This window comes from Lethenteron reissneri, chromosome 55 (assembly GCF_015708825.2).
Source record: "Lethenteron reissneri isolate LAM-NWPU_2019-01 chromosome 55, ASM1570882v1, whole genome shotgun sequence".
Lineage (NCBI taxonomy): Eukaryota > Metazoa > Chordata > Hyperoartia > Petromyzontiformes > Petromyzontidae > Lethenteron > Lethenteron reissneri.
This window is the reverse complement of record NC_083833.1, coordinates 12554617-12574002: the sequence shown is the minus strand read 5'-3', so window position 1 is coordinate 12574002 and position 19386 is coordinate 12554617. Positions and strand designations below refer to the sequence as shown.

At 50.6% G+C, this 19386-nt stretch overlaps 1 protein-coding gene across 1 annotated transcript in view; it reads left to right on the top strand.

Moving 5' to 3' along the window:
• Positions 1 to 491: 491 nt before the first annotated feature.
• Positions 492 to 19386, top strand: part of ITIH2 (inter-alpha-trypsin inhibitor heavy chain 2) — a 64855-nt gene continuing 45960 nt past the window's right edge. The window contains exons 1-2 of the mRNA XM_061574559.1: positions 492 to 645; positions 18366 to 18547. Of these exons, the coding sequence (XP_061430543.1) occupies positions 502 to 645; positions 18366 to 18547 (326 nt within the window). The 5' untranslated portion in view covers positions 492 to 501. The remainder of the gene's footprint in view (positions 646 to 18365; positions 18548 to 19386) is intronic.

Genomic DNA, 19386 nt, shown 5'->3' with positions numbered 1-19386 from the left:
AACACGTTGTGGTGGTTGTGGTGTTGGTTGAACACGCTGTGGTGGTGGTGGTGGTTGAACATGGTGTGGTGTTGGTTGAACATGGTGTGGTGATGGTTAAACGTGGTGTGGTGGTGGTTAAACACGCTGTGGTGGTGGTTGAACATGGTGTGGTGGTGGTTGAACGTGGTGTGGTTGAACGTGGTGTGGTGGTGGTCGAACATGCTGTGGTGGTGTTGGTTGAACGTGGCGTGGTGGTTGAACACGGTGTAACGGATGAGATTACACAATCGGCTTTTCGTGAAACCGAGTTCTCAGAGTGCCTCTAGTTTTTGGACAAGTTACAAAAAGCATGAAAAAAATTCCTCGACATCACCGATGAAAAGTCTCACAAAAACCAGGAATGACCGAGGCCTCATCCATCAGTGTGTCCCCTCCCCGTGTTCCTCCCCTCTTTGTATCCCCTCCCACCCCCCTCAACACGCCCGCCTCCCTTGACAATAAGACCTCACTGAGCACCGTATGGGGGATCTGAGTCCTGGGGAACTCGGAATCATCGCGCCTCGTCGCCACCTCCTCCACGCGATCATGTCGCGGCTGCTGCTGCTGCTCTGCGTCCTTTCCGCGTTGCTCGCCTCGTCTCTGCAGGAGAGCCTCAATGGACGGGTGAGTTCACTCAGCACTCACCACCCCCCATAGCTGTCAACCCATACGATTTACCCCCTATTCTTGTACAGGGAAATTTAGTTTCCAGGTCCATACGGCGTACAGCCGTTTCAATACGGGGACAAAAATATTTTCTATTTGTTGTGTTTCTCCCTTGTGAGGGGACTTTGTAGGATGCACGTTCAGATTTATACGGGCACGGGGTGACCAATAAGGGCTGAATTGGTCCGTAATAAAGTAGGGCACTGATAGGTGGTTGACAGCTAAACCACCCACGGTCACCCACCGCACGTTACCCAGCGTGTTGTCCCTTGGCAGATCTCGTCAAGGAACAAAGTGAATCATCATTAACTCGACCCCGGTCGTCCTCATCGCAGCAGCAGCTTCTGGCTCAGCCATCGAAACAAAAACGCTCACCGCATCGTCACGCAGCGCTTTCGGATGCGCTTCTGCGGCCGTCTGGAATGCTCTTCCTTTCAGATATGAGGAAGCCACTGCGAGCTACTCACTTTTAAATCGTCTAGATTGGAAACTCTATTAATTAAACTGTTTTTTTGTGTTTAGTTTATTGTCCTCCCCCTCTCACCTCCAATTAGCACAGTTGCTTACGTACGATGTAAAAGAAATTCAACATTCAGATTATAATCTAAACTAAACAATGTTTTTTACTTTACCAGCTCAGGCCCACTGAGCTATATTGATATTTTTTCAGAAGCGACCTGCCCACACATGATAGTTCGACAAGGAGGGTTATCATCATCACGTGCACATTAAGAGCAGCATCCAGAGACTCGGTCTAAACTCGTGACGAGGATTCATAATGTGGAGGAGGAAAAAACGGAGAAACCGGAGAGAGGAAGAGACTCACAAGCTCCAAATACACCACAGCAGCAGGCGTCAGGTTCGAGATTGACCCCCCACGAGCTCTTTCACACCGGGTGAGGGAGTTAACGTATCTCTTAGCCACCGAGACCAAACGTCAACGCTCACGATTGCGCGACCCAGACGGGCGACGCTGCAGTTTAGAGGACTTGGCTTCTGCTATAACATTTCAACGTGATGGTGATGATGACCAGGGGGGTTGAGAAATGTGACGTCACATCAAAATGCGCAACTTTAAATAAATATAAACAACACGTTCTACTTAAAGAAATATAATTGTTATAGCAACACAAATTTTTTTTTATAAATTTTCATTATTAAATCTTGACTTAAAGCTTTCGTGACTGCAGGAATTCATTTGATTGGGTTTATCGCTAAAGTCACGTTGATAGGTTCAAAGAAAATAACAAAAACAAGGAGAAAAATGATGACGATTGCTTGTGTTGCGATCGAAACGTCGTAGTTTTTTGGTCTGTTTTGCTATTTTCTTTGAACCTATATATGTGACTTTACCGAAAGACCCAAGAATATTTCATGATTAACTTTTAGATTTTTACATGTTTTACATGTTTCTATAAAGGTGCTCCGTACTAGTTCATTTTTTTTATACTTCGTATCAGTTTAAGTTTGAGTTAATTGAGTAATCATAGTAATCAAATAATCATAGAATAGCTCATATTCAGGCTGGTCATTACTTTCTACTCAAATCATACTTAAAATATACAACATTTATAAAAATGTATAATTAAAGTTCATATCACAGCAATCAAATCTATAATTATTTTTTTTTAACGAATTGACTGCTACGATGGCTACAAATACAATGTACCAGTGTCTTTTTAACGCGTACGTGCAAAAGGCAGAAAGGTTTTCCAAGAAGAACTGTTTCAAAGTGGAATGAAATAAAAAATGATACAGATTTGCAAGTTAAAGTTGCAAGAATTAAAGGCGATTTCCACCACAAGAAAAATATCACTTCTTACGTTTTGGGCTAAACAAACATAATCTCCCGATAAAAAAAATGTGCCTGTCGAAATACCTCAGAATTCTGTATCGCAGTCTGATGGACAAGTGACCAATACTCAGGCTGATGATTCAGCGCCTAGTACTAGCAATTCAGAAACATTAAGAATTGCTGCAGCCCAGCTGCATTTGCAGTCACAGATTGATATTCTGAATTCTGATCTGGTCGGTTTGTACGAACGCCAAACACGTGGAATGCTTACACAGCAACAGGATGTGGAGCTGGCAGAGAAGAAGAAGAAAACACTTAATTGGAAAACCAGTTGAAGAATAAAAAAGAGCACAGAAAGCAAGAGATGAGAAGAAAATAAAATTAAAAGGTCATCTTTTGAAGGGCAGCGTCATGTGTCAACAGTCCCTGTGAAACTCATTAGAGCACATAACGATCACCATGCCAAACATATCGACGGTTTGTTTTGTACGGCAACAATAAGGCACTTAGAAGAGTTGGCGTACATGCTAGGACCGAACTATGTATACTTTGTGAGTCAAGACGACAAAGCTGGGAGAATGGAGAAGCATACATTTTGTCATTTTTTAATGATTGTTATTAAACATTTTGATTCTAATGATTCTATCAGGGCTTTTCATTCTGTGGAATGAATATGTGATTGTTATAATTGTACTCTCCAATTTGCTTCGTTCTATTACAAAATTTCAAGTATTTTTTATAGTTATAATTACTTTTAATATATGATAATTATAAGATAATTTCAATATAATATTTTGAACATCTGCTGTTTTAAATTTCGATCTAAAGCTTTCGTGACTGCAGGGATTCATCTTCTTGGTTCTTTCGGTAAGATCTGCTGTTTTAGTTAAGACGATGAATATTTTCAAGTTAATTTCATGCTAAATTTCAGCTTTCCAACGCCTCCTTTTTAATATGTTTTCGCCTACAACATCACAGTGCAGGGCCACATTAAATACGCGCTACAATGACGATAGTTTAAAACCATTTGAAGCATGTTTTATTTTCAAAATGGAAATATGGTTTTGGGGAGGGGGGGGGCAGAGCTTTGTGACGTCATATTTGAGGGGGTCTGACTTTTTGTGACGCCGTGTGACAAGGGGGGGAGGGGTGTCAAAAATCGACCAAAATCGCGTGACGTCATTTATGGACGGCCCCTGACACCACCCGACACAGCCAGTGACTAAGATTTTGTCACGTCAGCAGAACGTGGCCAATTCGTCACTAGTTCAGCACACCGGTGTGTTGGAGCCAGATTTGTGAGAAAAAAACCCTCACTAATTGTCTGTGTCGGGTGGTGGGTTTAAAGACACGACATTCATTTTTACGCGATCTAGCCCACACAAACTTTATTATGGATCAGCCACTTCGTTGAGCTGCTATCATGTCATAGCCTGGTCAGGGATTCTGAAAAAAAAGCTACGTAGTAACAGCAGGTCAGCAGGTCAGTGGGGGGGGGGGGCACCTTACTAGCTGGGTAAAATTGAGCTCACTTAGTTGGCAGTCGACGGTCCAAGTGAGAGCCACCACGACCCTCAAAACAAGTATAACCCGTAAAAACAAAGTTTTTCACTATAAATCCTTTATATGCGTGGCGGCTAGAGTCCTCTCGTCCTCTGGCTTGAGATGGCTGCCACCTATGGGTCAGATGATTGTCTGCCAGTATTAAGCAATTGGTAATTAAATATTTAATTTGTTTTCACTAAACAGTGTAACATTTTGGAAAAAAATTCACGAACATTGTCACACACAACGAGTCTGTGTGCAAAATGTCAGCTCGATTGGATCACGGGAAGTGGGTTAAAAAACGACCAAAAGATTTGCACGGTCCTAAGCAAGCAAGTACGCAAGCACGCAAGCAAGTGAACTTAATATAAAGGATTTAAAAAGGGTGCTGTGGCGGTAACAATGACAGAGGACTGTGCCCCCAATCATCGATATCGCTGATAGCGGCCATTTAAATGAAGTCAAGGCATGTTACACAATTATTCGATCCGCAAATCGATTGGCAGGTTAATCTCACACGGCGATCAACCCGGTATATGTTTGTTTAATTACAGATTGACTGAGCGGGAATCGATACGATTAGTCTCGATAACGATCCATGATGCCCATATATGGGCAAAAACACGCCCCCTTTGGCCAAAAACACGCCCACTTTCTTCCAAATATGGGGGGTGGAGGGCAAATCTCTGCTCGGAGATCTTGTCGGGAGTACGATATTATCGCTCTACAGGGACTCCGCCTCTACTTACGAACATTCGACTTACTAACTTTCAGAGATAACAAACCTGGTCCGCATATCCAGTTGCCTGTTCAGAATCGAAAGTCGTAGGTTCAACCGCCGCTCAATAGATGGCGGCGGTGGATCATGTGCAGAACATGAAGCACCAGTGCCATCTACATCTGCAGAATAGTGGCATCTACGTCTACAGTAGTTTATACAACTTGTTTAGTGTACACGCCATACGACGTGTTTGCAATTGACAGGAGTAAAGTTTGATCTTGTGAACAAATTGACTTACGAACAGACCTCAGGAACCTAACTCGTTCGTAAGTCGATGAGTCCCTCTACATGCATCCTAACAGAGAGGAACCTCTCCTCTACACATCTGGCAGTTCACCAGCATTGGTTGAGGCGAGCCTGACCCTGCTGATGGTGTGCTGAAACTGGTTCGGAGTGTTGCTCGCATTGGGGTAACGCTGCTGGAGATTTAGCTGCTACTGTCTATCTGTCTTGTTGCTCACTGATGATTTGCGGGCCCCTGAATTGTCCACGATTGGCACGGTCGGCTACGTATGGTGCGAAAAAAGTTCAACATGCATGCAGTCCGTTCTCCTATAACGCCATATATTGTTTTCACAATGCGGAGTGGATCCAACGCAGTGAATGTACGAGGGAACGTATTGTTTATAACACGGACACGAATTTGATATAACGCGATCGAGCGAATTACGTCAGCACGAGTAGGAACAAGTGGTCATAATGGCTGCCTCGGCGTGGCATCGCACAACAAGGCATTGGGATGCTGCTGGATGCTTCTAGACACTACCCACCCGAAGATTGAGGTGCGCCTCAGTCTTTGTTCGGCCCTGCGTGATGCATCTCACTCATTATCGCGGACTGTGCTATACACGATCTATATAAATAAAGACCTTAATCTGTATGTCTCAAAACCTCTAGGGTACTTCTAGCAAAGGTACAAAGCTGAAATTTGGTACACAGGCAGCTTTTAGGACACAAACAGGGAACATCTCAAATTCCGAGATTTTTTATTTAAAGGCCCCCAAATCTCTAATTGAAGTGCCCCATAAACATGTTTGTGCCTGGTGTCATTCAGAAACCATTCAAAATATAAGATTGCGAGTGGTTTCGTTTGATAGAGCGTTAAACGGCAAATACAATTAAAGCGAGAACCATTGTTCCATCTTTTATTGCTCTTGAGATATTTCGGATTCTATGATGCTCAAATCTGAGTAATCCGAAAACGGTAAAAGATGGGAGAGCTTCCCCTCATATAGTTTTACGTTCATAAATGTTTGTTCTTTTTAACAAAGAAAAAACATAATCTTTAAATTGAGCGGTTTCCGATGGGTACGTCTTAAAGTGAAAGAAGTTGAATCAAGTCGTCAACAATATAAATGTTTGGAGTAGTTATTAGTGTCTGATCGTAAATAAAAAAAATAATATCAGCTTAATTATTATATGTATTGAAAACGTTTGCCTAGCGACGACAGGATTCATGAACTCGTGTATTTACAACACGATTTTTCCATAACGCGGTGTTCCTCAGCAACCCATCAACAGAATTTGCACCGTAAGTAACCAAACCGTGCCAATCGGAGGTGTGTGGGGGGGAGGAAGGACAGCCGTCTCCACGAGCGATTTACGGCCCACAATGCACCAATGGTGGCACTGCCATAGTTGAGCCACAGAGCGTGCGGCCGCAGAGTCGGCGTCGTCTCCTCCGCGAGGGGGGATGAACGACGGGTGAACGACGGATGAATGACGGATGAACGACTGATGAATGATGGATAAAGGACAGATGAATGACGTCATGACACCACCTGCGGGCCTTGTTCCATTCCCCTGTCAACGTTCTGTGAAACTAAAATCTCCGAGTTCGCTGCAGTGGTTTGGTTTTGCTAACAAATAAAGATGCTACTGTTGGGCGGCAGGGTAGCACAGGGTGGCGCACTAACACTGCAGTGCTAACACTGATTACTGAACTGCAATACTAGTGTAATGCGGGCGTAAACGACCTTCCGGATGTGACGTCACGGGGGGAGGAGTTACGTCACGTGGGGGAGAGGGTTCAGGTCTTAAAGGGGAGAAACCGGAAGAGAAGGGAGGTTGTTGGAGACTGGAGTAGAGTAAGGCCACGCAGGGCGGAGGTTGGTGGGGTGGCGAGATCGCCACACACACACAGAGTAAGGATCGGCACCGTCGGCCAGCGGTGACCGACCACGGAGAAGCGGGGAGCAGCGGTGAGGCTGCAGCAGCAGCGGGACTGCTACGGAACAGAGGGAGCAGCGGTGAGGCTGCAGTGAGGGCGGCCGGGAAGACCGCACAAGGAGATCAGCAGCGGGGCTGCTACGGAACAGAGAAAGGCTACGGGAGCGACGGCAGCCTCGGGCTGCCAAGCGGAGGGTCTCTGGAAGAGAGCCGTGTGGGAAAAGTATACGAATCCGAATAAAGGACACCAAGACAGATACAGTGGTCGAGTCCTTTATTACACTGGTATCAGAAGTGTAACGGCATGTCAAGGCAACTAAGAAAAAAGAATATTCCGACGCCATCATCTGCTTCATCATCCGACGACGACGACCTTCCCCCAACGATGGACCCGACTGCGATGGTGGAGGAGATCCGTGCTGGAACGAGTGCGGGTCCAGGAGTCCAAGATGTCGCCGCGTCGGTGGACCCGTCTGCACCAAAGGACGCGGATCTGCGATGGGGACAGATGGCGGAGCAACTGGAGACACTGAAGAATGTACTGGCGCAGTTATGTGAGCTCGTCACGCCGAGGACGGCGTTGGGGAGAGCCGAGGGTGGTCCACAGGTCGCCGCCTTGCCCTCGCTGTCGACGCCATCAGCCACGCGGCACGAAGACGCCATCTTGGGCGTGGCAGGAGAAGAACGGCGGGAAGCCGCCATGATGTGCTCTCCGAGGCGGGAGGCCGCCATCTTGACCACGCTGCGATGCGACGCTATTTTGAACATGCCTCCGGATGAGTCATCGGCTGAGGACGGCGCGCCAAGGAGTCGCAGTTGTCATCTTACTACTGTTAAGGAATTCTCCATCGGGGGCGATTGGAGCGCTTTCGCCTGCAGGTTTTTGGCGGCGGTACGCTCTGCAAGGTGGACTGACGCTGAGGCATTGGAGGTTCTGCCGACTCTTCTTGATGACGAGTCGGTCAGATTCTTTCGTTCCATAACGGCCGAGAAGAAGAAAACTTTAAGAGGAGTTTTCGACGAGATGGCAGATGCTTACGAGCCACCGGATGATGCTCATCGCCGGTTTGTTCAATGACAGCGAGCACCCGAGGAGTCGCCGGTGGCATACAGGGGTGCAGTACTGGAGTTGGCTATGGCCGCATACCCGGAGACGAAGCCTGACCTGCTTGAACCTCTCATCTTGGGTAAGATGCTCGAGCTGTCCCGGGATCTGGGGATTCCTATGCCGGTGTGTGGCCACGAAAAGCTGACATCCCGGGCGGCAGCCAAATGTCTGGATGCCCAGTTTAACCTGCGCCGGTGGAAGCAAGTCACGGCGTGGACGGGGGGGCCCATCGTCGAAGGAGGTGCCGTGGGTTGGGATCCCAAGAAGGCGGTGTACGTGCCTGATGGGGAGAGCCCGCAGGAGCTGACAGCCGCCTCTGGTCCGTGGTCGGCCCGCAGTCGGCCGGGCCCGCGAGCTGCGCCGCCGACACGGGCGCGTCGGGACGGGGGGCCTGCGGTGCGGCGCAACGACATCGACTGCTTCCGCTGCGGGCATAAGGGCCATTACGCCAGGGACTGCTGGGCCCGCGTCCCGGGTCCGCCCCAGCAGGAGGCCTCGTCAACGGACGCGCCAAGGAAGGAACCTCCAAGACAGGCAAGTCGGTGCGCACCAGACACCCGGCAAGGCTTTACACCTCACCCATCACCGTTGTCGTGCGATCCGGGTGTTGTTAACAACGGGAGGCCATCGACTGGGCCATGTCGCTCGGTAACGCAGTGGCGTAAATTGGCACGAAGGGTCGTCGCGGCTGCTACTGGTTCGTCCACTGTACCTGGTTCTATACAAGGGGTGGACGTGCATATTTTGGTTGATTCCGGAGCGTCCGCGACCATTATATCGGATGTCATTTTCCACCTGTTGGGCATCCCACCAGAGGCCGTGCGTCCGGTTTACGGGTCGTGCGTCGCTGCGAACGGGGGTAGCATGGGCATTGTGGGCCAGGTGGATGCTAAGATATCTATCCGGGAAGTGTCGGCCTCAGGAATTGTGTTAATTTCAAGATCTCTGGCAGTTCCTTGTTTGTTGGGAACTGATTTTCTGGCCAAGATGCCCATTTTGATAAAAATTAATGAAAACTGTATTGAATTGCCGGGTGGCCGTAAGATCTCGTTTCTGCCGTCGCCCTGGGGGTGACCTGCTCCTGCCGCCCAGGTGCAGGCGCTGTCCGATGTATCTGTTGATATTCCACCTGGCTCACAGATGCTTATTCCTTTACGGTATCGGAAGCCTCTGCCTGGTCGGCAAGGAGCACTTGGGGTTTTGTTGTCACCATCCGCCACTATAACGGCCGGATCAGCGCTGGTTGGGGCGCAGACTATTGTCCGGCCGGACCAACAGCCATTTTTGCAGGTGCTTAATGCGAGTACCGAGAATGTATGTGTTCCGGCTGGTACGGTTGTGGCACATGCCACTACGGCGTTTACGGCACAAGATTATCTGCACAGCCAGGGCGTGGTCGCTGGAGTTTCGGAACCGGGAGCTTCGGATAATCGCTGGATTGCCGATTTGTGTAGGGAAAATCCTTCCCTGTCCGAGGAACAACGTTGTGCGATTCGTAAATTGCTATTGGCTTATTCGGATGTGTTTAGCTCCGACGATTTGGATTTGGGACGCACCTCGTTGCTTTACCATCATATTGACACAGGGGACGCTGCCCCTATTCGGTTAAACTCACATCGGATGAGTCCGGCCGAGCGAGAACACGTTCGAGGGGCAGTGGATGACATGTTGGCTGCGGACATTATATCTCCATCTAACAGCCCATGGGGCGCGCCTGTTGTTTTGGTCAAGAAAAAGGACGGAAAATTGCGATTTTGTGTCGATTTCCGGAAATTGAATAAAATATCTGTGGCAGATGCGTATCCCCTGCCGCGTATGGACGACTCCCTCGATGCCTTGTCGGGGGCCAAGTTCTTTTCTACGCTAGATCTCTCGTCGGGATTCTGGCAGCTTCCCCTTGACGAGCCCTCGCGGGAGAAAACTGCATTCCGTACGCTGCAGGGGTTATTTCAATTCAATTGTCTTCCGATGGGGCTGAATGCTGCCCCTGCCACATTTCAAAGGTTGATGGAGCTGGTATTAGCGGGGTTGCAGTGGGAGACATGTCTGATATATTTAGACGATATTATCGTCTTCAGCCGCACATTTGATGAACATTTACGGCGGTTGGAGTCTGTGTTCACGAGGATGCGTTCCGCGAATTTGAAATTTAAGCCTAAAAAATGTCACCTACTGCAACGGTCCGTCCGTTACTTGGGGCATATCGTGAGTGCTGATGGGGTGGCCACGGATCCGGACAAAACAGCGTGCGTCCGGGATTGACCTACCCCGGCCTCCGTGGGAGATGTGCGTCGGTTTTTGGGATTTGCCTCATATTATCGGAGATTTGTTCCGAATTTTGCGACGATCGCGATGCCCTTGCACCTCCTTATGGGTAAAGGACGAAAATTTGGTTGGGGACCGCCAGAAGAGGCAGCCTTTCAGGGCCTGCGCGATCTATTGGCTACAGCGCCGACATTGGATTATCCGGATTTCGATCACCCCTTCATTCTTGATACGGACGCGAGTGACACGGGCATTGGCGCGGTGTTGTCTCAGTCCAAAGGGGGTGTGGAGCACGTGGTGGCATACAGTAGCCGGGTTTTGTCTCCTGCAGAAACCCGCTACTGCATCACTCGCAGGGAACTTTTGGCTGTTGTTTTTTTTCTACGACAATTTCGACCGTACCTCTATGGTCGTTCGTTTATTGTGCGCACGGATCATGTGGTCTTGCAGTATGCTCTTAAGATGTACCAACCATCCGGCCAGTTGGCACATTGGTTGGACACGCTGCAAGAATTTTCCTTCCAAATTCACCATCGGAAGGGGGTGCGTCATGCGAATGCAGACGCGCTTTCTAGATTGCCGCAGCGATCCCCTTGCGCGTGTGCGTCGGGGACGCATAGGTGTGCGCCGATTCAGTCTCCCCCTCAGCCGGTTGCATTGGCCGTCGAGGTGCCTGATGCTCCAATGGAGCCGGGACCGGCTGATGGGGTTTTGAATCTTTCAAGGTCTGTGTGGATTCGGGAACAAATGTTGGATGAGTCGTTGTTGTCTTTACGGAAGCGGTCTGCGGGGGAGAGTGGGGGTCCGGGTACGGGCGGTGTGCCGGAAGCCGCTCTCCGGGATGGTCTGCTCATGTGGAGGGAAGGATTACAGGAACGCTGGCGTCCGGTTGTACCGGCATCCTTGCGGTACGAGTTGATCAGGACTCTGCATTGCGTCACGCTCTTACACCTGGGGGTGCAGAAGACCCTATTGACGTTGCAGCGACATTATTTTTGGCACGGCATGGCGACAGATGTCGTCGGGCACGTGCGCGCGTGTCCCGATTGTGCCCGGCGAAAGCCACCTAAACATCCTTATGTGCCGCCGATACAGTCTATTCAGGTGTCTCGAGTTAATGAATTGGTGGCACTGGACATTTTGGGACCCTTCCCACCATCTGCGAGGGGTAACAAATACTTGCTGGTTGGGGTGGAGTACCTCTCCCGCTGGCCGATGGCCTGGCCGTTGCCCGACCAATCGGCCGCGTCTATTACAGACGCTTTTTTATTTGGGTACGTTATGGACAAGGGTGCGCCGGAGAGGCTCCTCACAGACCAAGGCCGGAATTTTTCTTCTAAATTGTTGGGGGAAGTGTGCGCGGCTCTTGGGACTAAGAAAATACGGATATCTCCATACCACCCGCAAACGGATGGTATGGTCGAACGGCTAAATCGGACCTTGTCCGCCATGTTGTGTCACACGGTGAGTGAACAACAATCAGATTGGGATTTGCACATCCCTGGGGTACTTTCGGCGTACCGGATGACGCTGCATGCGGCTACAGGATATTCGCCGTTTTTCCTTATGTACGGTCGTGAAAACGTGCCGCCGATGGATGTGCAGTTGGGAACCGGAGTGAGGAGACCTGTTAAGCCACTTCCGGATTACATTCGGGACACCGTTCGCCGGGTCACTGAGGCGCGGGAGGGGGCCCGCATGGCTACGGCCAAAGCCCAGGCCCGGAACGAGCGGTATGCTCGACGCTCCAAGGGGGAGTGCCCCTGGAAGGTTGGGGACCTGACCTGGCTCCATTGCCCGCAGGTGTGGCCAGGTACCTCTCCTAAATTACATAAACCATGGCAAGGGCCGGTTCGCCTCATCGAGGTTCCCAACCCTCAGTCGGCACGTGTTCGGATTGGATCTCGTCGTTGGTTCGTTCACACGTCGCGCTTGAAGCCATATGTTGCCCCTCTACCTGATGCGTCATCTCCTGATGTTGCCTTGCCGGGGTCTGTTGCTGTCGACGCACCCTTGCCTGTGTCCGTTGATCTTGCAAGAGCGCCTGTCGTGCCTGTTACAGACAGACCGGCCGTGACACCACAGGGGACGAGGGGCTCTGCTCGGGGGGTGCCTGCCAGGACTGCAGGAACTCCGAGCCCTGCAGCCCTTCCGACCCCGCTGCGAGCACAATCGCGGGACACCTCCGAGGCTGAGCCTTCGGGGATACGGGCCCGGGACGTTGGCGGGCCTCCAATAGCGACAGGAGGACTTCGCTCCTAAAACCCCGTCATGTTCCCGCTCTGCGGGAGGGCCGCCGACCGTCCGGGACGGGCCGGCGACCCGCACATGTTCAAAATCCCTTACATTTCGTTGATTGTTAGTGTTGTGTTCTTGTTCTTACTGTTATATTTATTGTATGCTTCGTGTCCTTTAGTGTGTCTCGGTCGTGTTCACTCGCATTACTTGTTGGAGTTGTTGTTCAGCCGAGGTCGGCTGGATTTTTCTCTACGGGGGAGGGTGGTGTAATGCGGGCGTAAACGACCTTCCGGATGTGACGTCACGGGGGGAGGAGTTACGTCACATGGGGAGAGGGTTCAGGTCTTAAAGGGGAGAAACCGGAAGAGAAGGGAGGTTGTTGGAGACTGGAGTAGAGTAAGGCCACGCAGGGCAGAGGTTGGTGGGGTGGCGAGATCGCCACACACACACAGAGTAAGGATCGGCACCGTCGGCCAGCGGTGACCGACCACGGAGAAGCGGGGAGCAGCGGTGAGGCTGCAGCAGCAGCGGGACTGCTACGGAACAGAGGGAGCAGCGGTGAGGCTGCAGTGAGGGTGGCCGGGGAGACCGCACAAGGAGATCAGCAGCGGGGCTGCTACGGAACAGAGAAAGGCTATGGGAACGACGGCAGCCTCGGGCTGCCAAGCGGAGGGTCTCTGGAAGAGAGCCGTGTGGGAAAAGTATATGAACCCGAATAAAGGACACCAAGACAGATACAGTGGTCGAGTCCTTTATTACACTAGCACTAACAATGCAGTGTTAGCATTGCAATATGAGCACTAACACTGCAGTAGTGCTAACTCTGCACCACCAGTGGTAGTGAAGTGGTTAGCGCTACACTTTGCAGCGAACCTGGCGACCCCGGTCACGGCCAACACCGGTAACGATTATCTGAACCGGTCCTGGGCCTCCTCTAGGTCGACTCAACCTACAATGAGTACTAGGTGTAATGTGTAAGAATCGCCACTAGGGAGACAGGCGGCTGGGCGTGGTGCTGGCCACCCACTCTTTCGTGTACCGTTTATATGTGCTGCTGCCTGCTAACAGCACTTGCTACGTCTATTCGGTGGATTATTATCTTTGATGTTGGTGGGTAGTGTGTGTGTGGGTAGTGTGTGTGTGGGGAGTGTATGTTGTGTTGTGGGTAGTGTTTGGGTTGTGGGTAGTGTGTGCATGTGTGGGTTGTGGGTAGTGTGTGAATAGTGGTGTTATTTCACACCGAGAACTGCTTTTTCTCCTGTGTCACTTTATTCGTACAGAACTCCTCACGTTCAACACCACGTATCTCTGTCGGAACTCTTCCTCTTGTACTGCTCGTCCGCTACGCTCTGCTCCGCTCTCTCTCGCTCCGCTAGCCTGCTATGTTGCACTCTGCTAGCTTCTCTACTGCTAGCCTCTTACTATACACTCTGCCAGCTTCTTTACTGCTAGGCTCTTACTATACATTTTGCTAGCTTCTCTACTGCTAGCCTTCTCACACTCACACGTAGGATTCCGCTAGCCTCTCCACTGCTAGCCTGTCTCACAATCACACTTAGGATTCCGCTAGCCTCTCTACTGCTAGCCGGTCTACCCTCACTCCTCCAACCGCCCTTGCATCCAGCGAGGGATCAGCCAACACCGCTGGAGAGGACGAGGTATGGAGAGCGGGGTCCCGGGCTTCTCTTGAATTCTCCCTTGTCTTCACTCCAACCAACTCAACCCCTCTGCCTCACACGTTCCCTTTTTATCCTCCTCATTAAGTGGCCCCAGATGACCCTCATTAAGCCGGCGTCCTCCCCATGCCTCACGCACGTGTTCTCCCCCTTATCGCCACTATCTCTCGCCTCCGTGGCGCCTATTCTGCATTTGCAGCCAGCCAATCACTGCCTCTTACCCTAATTGCTGGCGTCTCTCTGTCTGCTGTGACCCAGGCCACCCGCCTGCACCTACTTATCCTTAGCTGACCTCACTGTCTGCAACCCCGTACATAATGCAACTGCTGTTTGCAAATTCTGCGCACGTTACACCACTACATGTGCGTGTGTGGGTTGTGGGTAGTATGATCGTGTATGGGTTGTGGGTAGTGCGTGTGTGGGTTGTGGGTAGTGTGGTCTTCTGTAGGTTGTCGGTAGTGTGATCGTCTGTGGGCTGTGGGTAGTGTGTGCGTGTGTGGGTTGTGGGTAGTGTGGTCGTGTGTGGGCTGTGGGTAGTGTGTGCGTGTGTGGGTTGTGGGTAGTGTGGTCGTGTGTGGGCTGTGGGTAGTGTGTGCGTGTGTGGGTTGTCGGTAGTGTGGTCTTCTGTGGGCTGTGGGTAGTGTGTGCGTGTGTGGGTTGTGGGTAGTGTGGTCTTCTGTGGGCTGTGGGTAGTGTGTGCGTGTGTGGGTTGTGGGTAGTGTGGTCTTCTGTGGGCTGTGGGTAGTGTGTGGGTTGTGGGTAGTGTGGTCGTGTGTGGGCTGTGGGCAGTGGCGGCTCCTGCAAAATCTCTCAGGGGGGGCAAATGTCTGGATGATTGATAAGGATAAGGTCCACCCATGCAATGAATAAATTAACAGCTTAAGCATGTAAAGGCAACTTCACTTCTTTAATATTAATGAAAAATAAAGTGACTCTTACAATACATCTTGTTTGTTTATATACTCACTATTAAAATAAACCACTCAAATTTATTTTATTAAAGATTCCACTAGGTGGCGATAAATTATATTGTTGGATGAAACGTGCTTACGTATGATGACGTTAGCACGTATGATGACGTAAGCACGTTAGTGCATGCCCTCCCGGAAGCCATAGAGAATGCATTGCAGCGCCCCCGTTCGAAAAAAAACATCTTTGAATGTAAGTCTATGGGGCCACTCGGGGCGATTCTCAGCCGTAGTGAAATCGCCCAAAAAGAGGCGGTACTCCACAGAACGTGACATGACGCTGATTGGACTATATCCAGAGGCTGACAGTGACAGCTAGCGTGACTCTGTGGTTGAATGACATTGGTGGTGCGTCGCCCAATCGCCCTAATGAAGAAACCGCCCCTGGCTGTGGGTAGTGTGTGCGTGTGTGGGTTGTGGGTAGTGTGGTCTTCTGTGGGCTGTGGGTAGTGTGTGGGTTGTGGGTAGTGTGGTCGTGTGTGGGTTGTAGGTAGTGTGGTCTTTTGTGGGCTGTGGGTAGTGTGTGCGTGTGTGGGTTGTCGGTAGTGTGATCGTCTGTGGGCTGTGGGTAGTGTGTGCATGTGTGGGTAGAGTTGTTCAATTCCCGCTCACGGCGGCCAACACCAGTGACAATGATCTGATCTGGTCCTGGGTCTCTCCTAGGTCAACTCAGCCTAAAAAACGAGTACCTAGTGCGGTGTGTAAACATCAGCACTGGGGAGACAAAGAACGACCGGGCATGGTGTTGGTCGACCCACCTCCTTGTATGCCGTGCCAGCCTTCATAGGTGCTACTCGCTAACAGCACTTGTCCAAACAGTCTGTTCAAGGCTATATGGGGGATCTTTGTCTTTGGCGATGATGGTGGTTGTGAGCGATGCGGTTACCCAACGTGCACACAGCCTGGGGAGGCGATATTGAGAGCTTTACAAGTGGGTGAGTGAGCCATAATGATGATGGTGAATGTAAGAGGTATGTATATTGAACTTCTTTCGCACTGTACGCAAGCCAACCGTGATAATTGGAGGTGGGGGAATATGTATTATCTGTGACAGCCAGAATTAACATTTTGAAAGTGTTTTTGTTTTATATTTTTGGATATATATACAACTGTTAGTGGATCTCGCCCAGTGGTTGACAAGCAAGATAAGAAAAAGAGCATGGGACCTTTTTGCCAGTATCAAAGTGTAGTGGCGTAGTGTAGTAGCATAGCGCTGGCTGCTGGCAGAAAAAGGGATCTGCAGTGTATGGCAGCCCTGACGTCAGCAGGCCACGTGATCCACCAGAGGGAGATCTAGGGGAAAGGTCACAGAAGGGGCACACCAAGAACCCGCTGGTGGATTCCAGAAAGGGGGCGTGGCCGGGGGCGGAGCGAGGCCACGTGACAGTATAAAAGGGGCCCCTGTAGGAGACCTCAGGGCTGTGGTTGGAGTGGGATCCCCAGCGTGCTGCTGAAGTCTTCGTCACCATTCTTCTTGCCATCTTCACCATTCTTCTTGTTATCTTCACTATTCTTCTCGTTGCCTTCACCATTATTCTCGTTGCCTTCACCATTATTCTTGTTGTCGTCTTCACCATCTCGGAGCACCACCAGTCAGGCAGACTACCAACTCTCCTGACTGAGCAGTGTTGCCGACAATAGATGGACTACTTATGAAGGGTGTTAACCCCGATGGTGCTTGTTAATAAGTGCCTCCATGTCTCATCGTTTCCGAATTAGTCACTTGAAAAAGTATGAATAAGAATCGGTGTTTACCCTTTCCGGCAATAAAATAGGAGTTGTGTTAAGATGTTCAAACACCAAGCAGAAACTCTTTGCAAGTGTAGGGGTTATTACGGGAGAAAAGGCGGACGAGAAACACAGGGGTGTCTGCACTCGCACACACGGGTGGCCACACCGACGTCCGCATCCGTTAACCACTGGGGGGCCATGGGGGCTCTGTGATCCCCCATAACCCCGCCCCTCCGAGGGGATCTCTATAAAAGGCGGGGAGCCAGAGAGCTTGGGGCGAGTTCGACACGAAGCTGACCAGTGAAGACTGAAGACTGAAGACTCTGAGATTAGGCCCTGGGACTCCACTGTCTCGCTGCCCTTGTCAGGGCCGAGCTGGGTAAGCCAGCGGCGCGGCCCAAGAGCTCCCGGACCTCTGCCCTTGTAAGGGCAGGGCCGGCTTAGCTGGTGCCGAGATCTGTGCTTACCAGGGACAGATCAGACAGCCTCCCGTAGCCCATTAGAGGAGGACTGGGGAGCAGGACAGAGGGCTTAGTACTAGGGTGGTTTCCCACATAGTACGGGTGAAGGGGCCGTTACCCCTTCAACTATTGTGTCTGTCCCTGAGTTAATAAAAAGAGTGTGCCTCAACTCCGACGTCGTCTCCCTGAACTCACTACACAAGGAATAAAGTCTGCATTAACCACATGCAGTACTTGTCGTGAACATGCAAACAAATACGCTCTGATAATATATGCATTGTCTTTGAAACTGAAGGCTGTCTCTGGTGTATGCCAATCAGATTCAAACAACCACCCCCACATGCAACCACCCCCACACGCAACCACCCCCACACGCAAACACCCCCACACACAACCAGCCCTCACAGACAATGCCCAGGAACCACAATAAATCCAACTCAGATGTCAACAAAGTGCCTGGACGTCAGGGGCGGCCACCAATCCATGTAGGCGAACGAAGGCTGTCGCCATGCTAGGTGGGTTGCTAAATTCGAAGACAAAAATAACGAAGTTGTCATTTAAATTCCCGTGCGCATACCGAGGGAATGCGAATTATAGTTCATTTCTAAACATTTCTGAAATGTATTAACGTAAAATATTGTATTTACTGCAAGAATAAATACCGTAAATTTGACTGAAATATCATCGAGCTGTTGTGTACAAAATATATTATTAAAATGTTGCGTGTCTCTATTTTATCTTATCTCAGATACATTGGTTGGGACAGACAGACGGACGGAAACCCAGATTAATTATGCCTGAGTAATGGACTGTAATGAAACTCACCTGTACACTCAGGGTGGTGAGGAGTGTGACGTAGTATCCTCACCTGTACACTCAGGATGGTGAGGGTTGTGAGTGTGGTGAGGAGTGTGACGTAGTATCCTCACCTGTGTCTTCAGGCAGGGGACTCCCCCACGTGCCAGCCCGCGGAGCTGCAGAGCGTCCACGTGGTGTCCATCGTGACGTCGCGGTTTGCGCGCACGCGCGTCACAAGCCGCGCGCACAACCACGGGGAGCGCGCGCGCCACAGCCTCTTCCACATGCTCGTGCCCAAGGGAGCGTTCATCTCCAACTTCAGCATGTGAGCACGCACACGCGTGTACACACACTAGCACACACACACACGCGTGTACACACACACATGCGCTTACGCACACGCGCGTGTACAGACTCACACATGCGTGTACACACACGCATGTACACACACGCATGTACACACACGCACGTGTTCACATACGCATGAGTACACACACACATACGTGCGTGTACACAGACCAATACCGCCACTAAGTGACGGTGACGTCACCACGGTGCCTGTGCCAGGGCACTTTGAAGCCACGTGAAGTGTCGAAGGCTTGCTGACAGGAGGTCTCGGTGCAGACCCAGGTGTCATGGGTTGGCTGACAGAGATGACCGGTAGATGCACCAGCTGTATCCCCTACACACACACACGTGTACACACACACTCCCGCATGTGTACATACACGCGCATATATACACACACACAAAACAAAGATCCCCCGTATAGCCTTAACAGACTGTTGGGAAAGTTTGCAAGGACCTATGATGGCCGGCACAGCACACGAGGGTGTGGGTGGCCAACACCACGCCCGGCGACCTAGGGGATACCCTGGACCTGTTCACATAATCGTCACTGGGGTTGGCCGTAAACGGGAATCGAACTCTGATCGCCGGCTTAGTAGCGCAGTGCGCTTACCGCTATACTACCGCTCCCCACTCACCCTTATTCACACTCAATTCAGCCACACCTCACCACACTCAACGCTTTACCCCTACTGACTCCTACTCGTTCTCACCTCAACCTCACCGTGTTCACCCTTGAACCACACTACACATCACAACAAACTATGCACCACACACGCTACGTTATGCTGCACACTGTGCTATACACTGCACTAC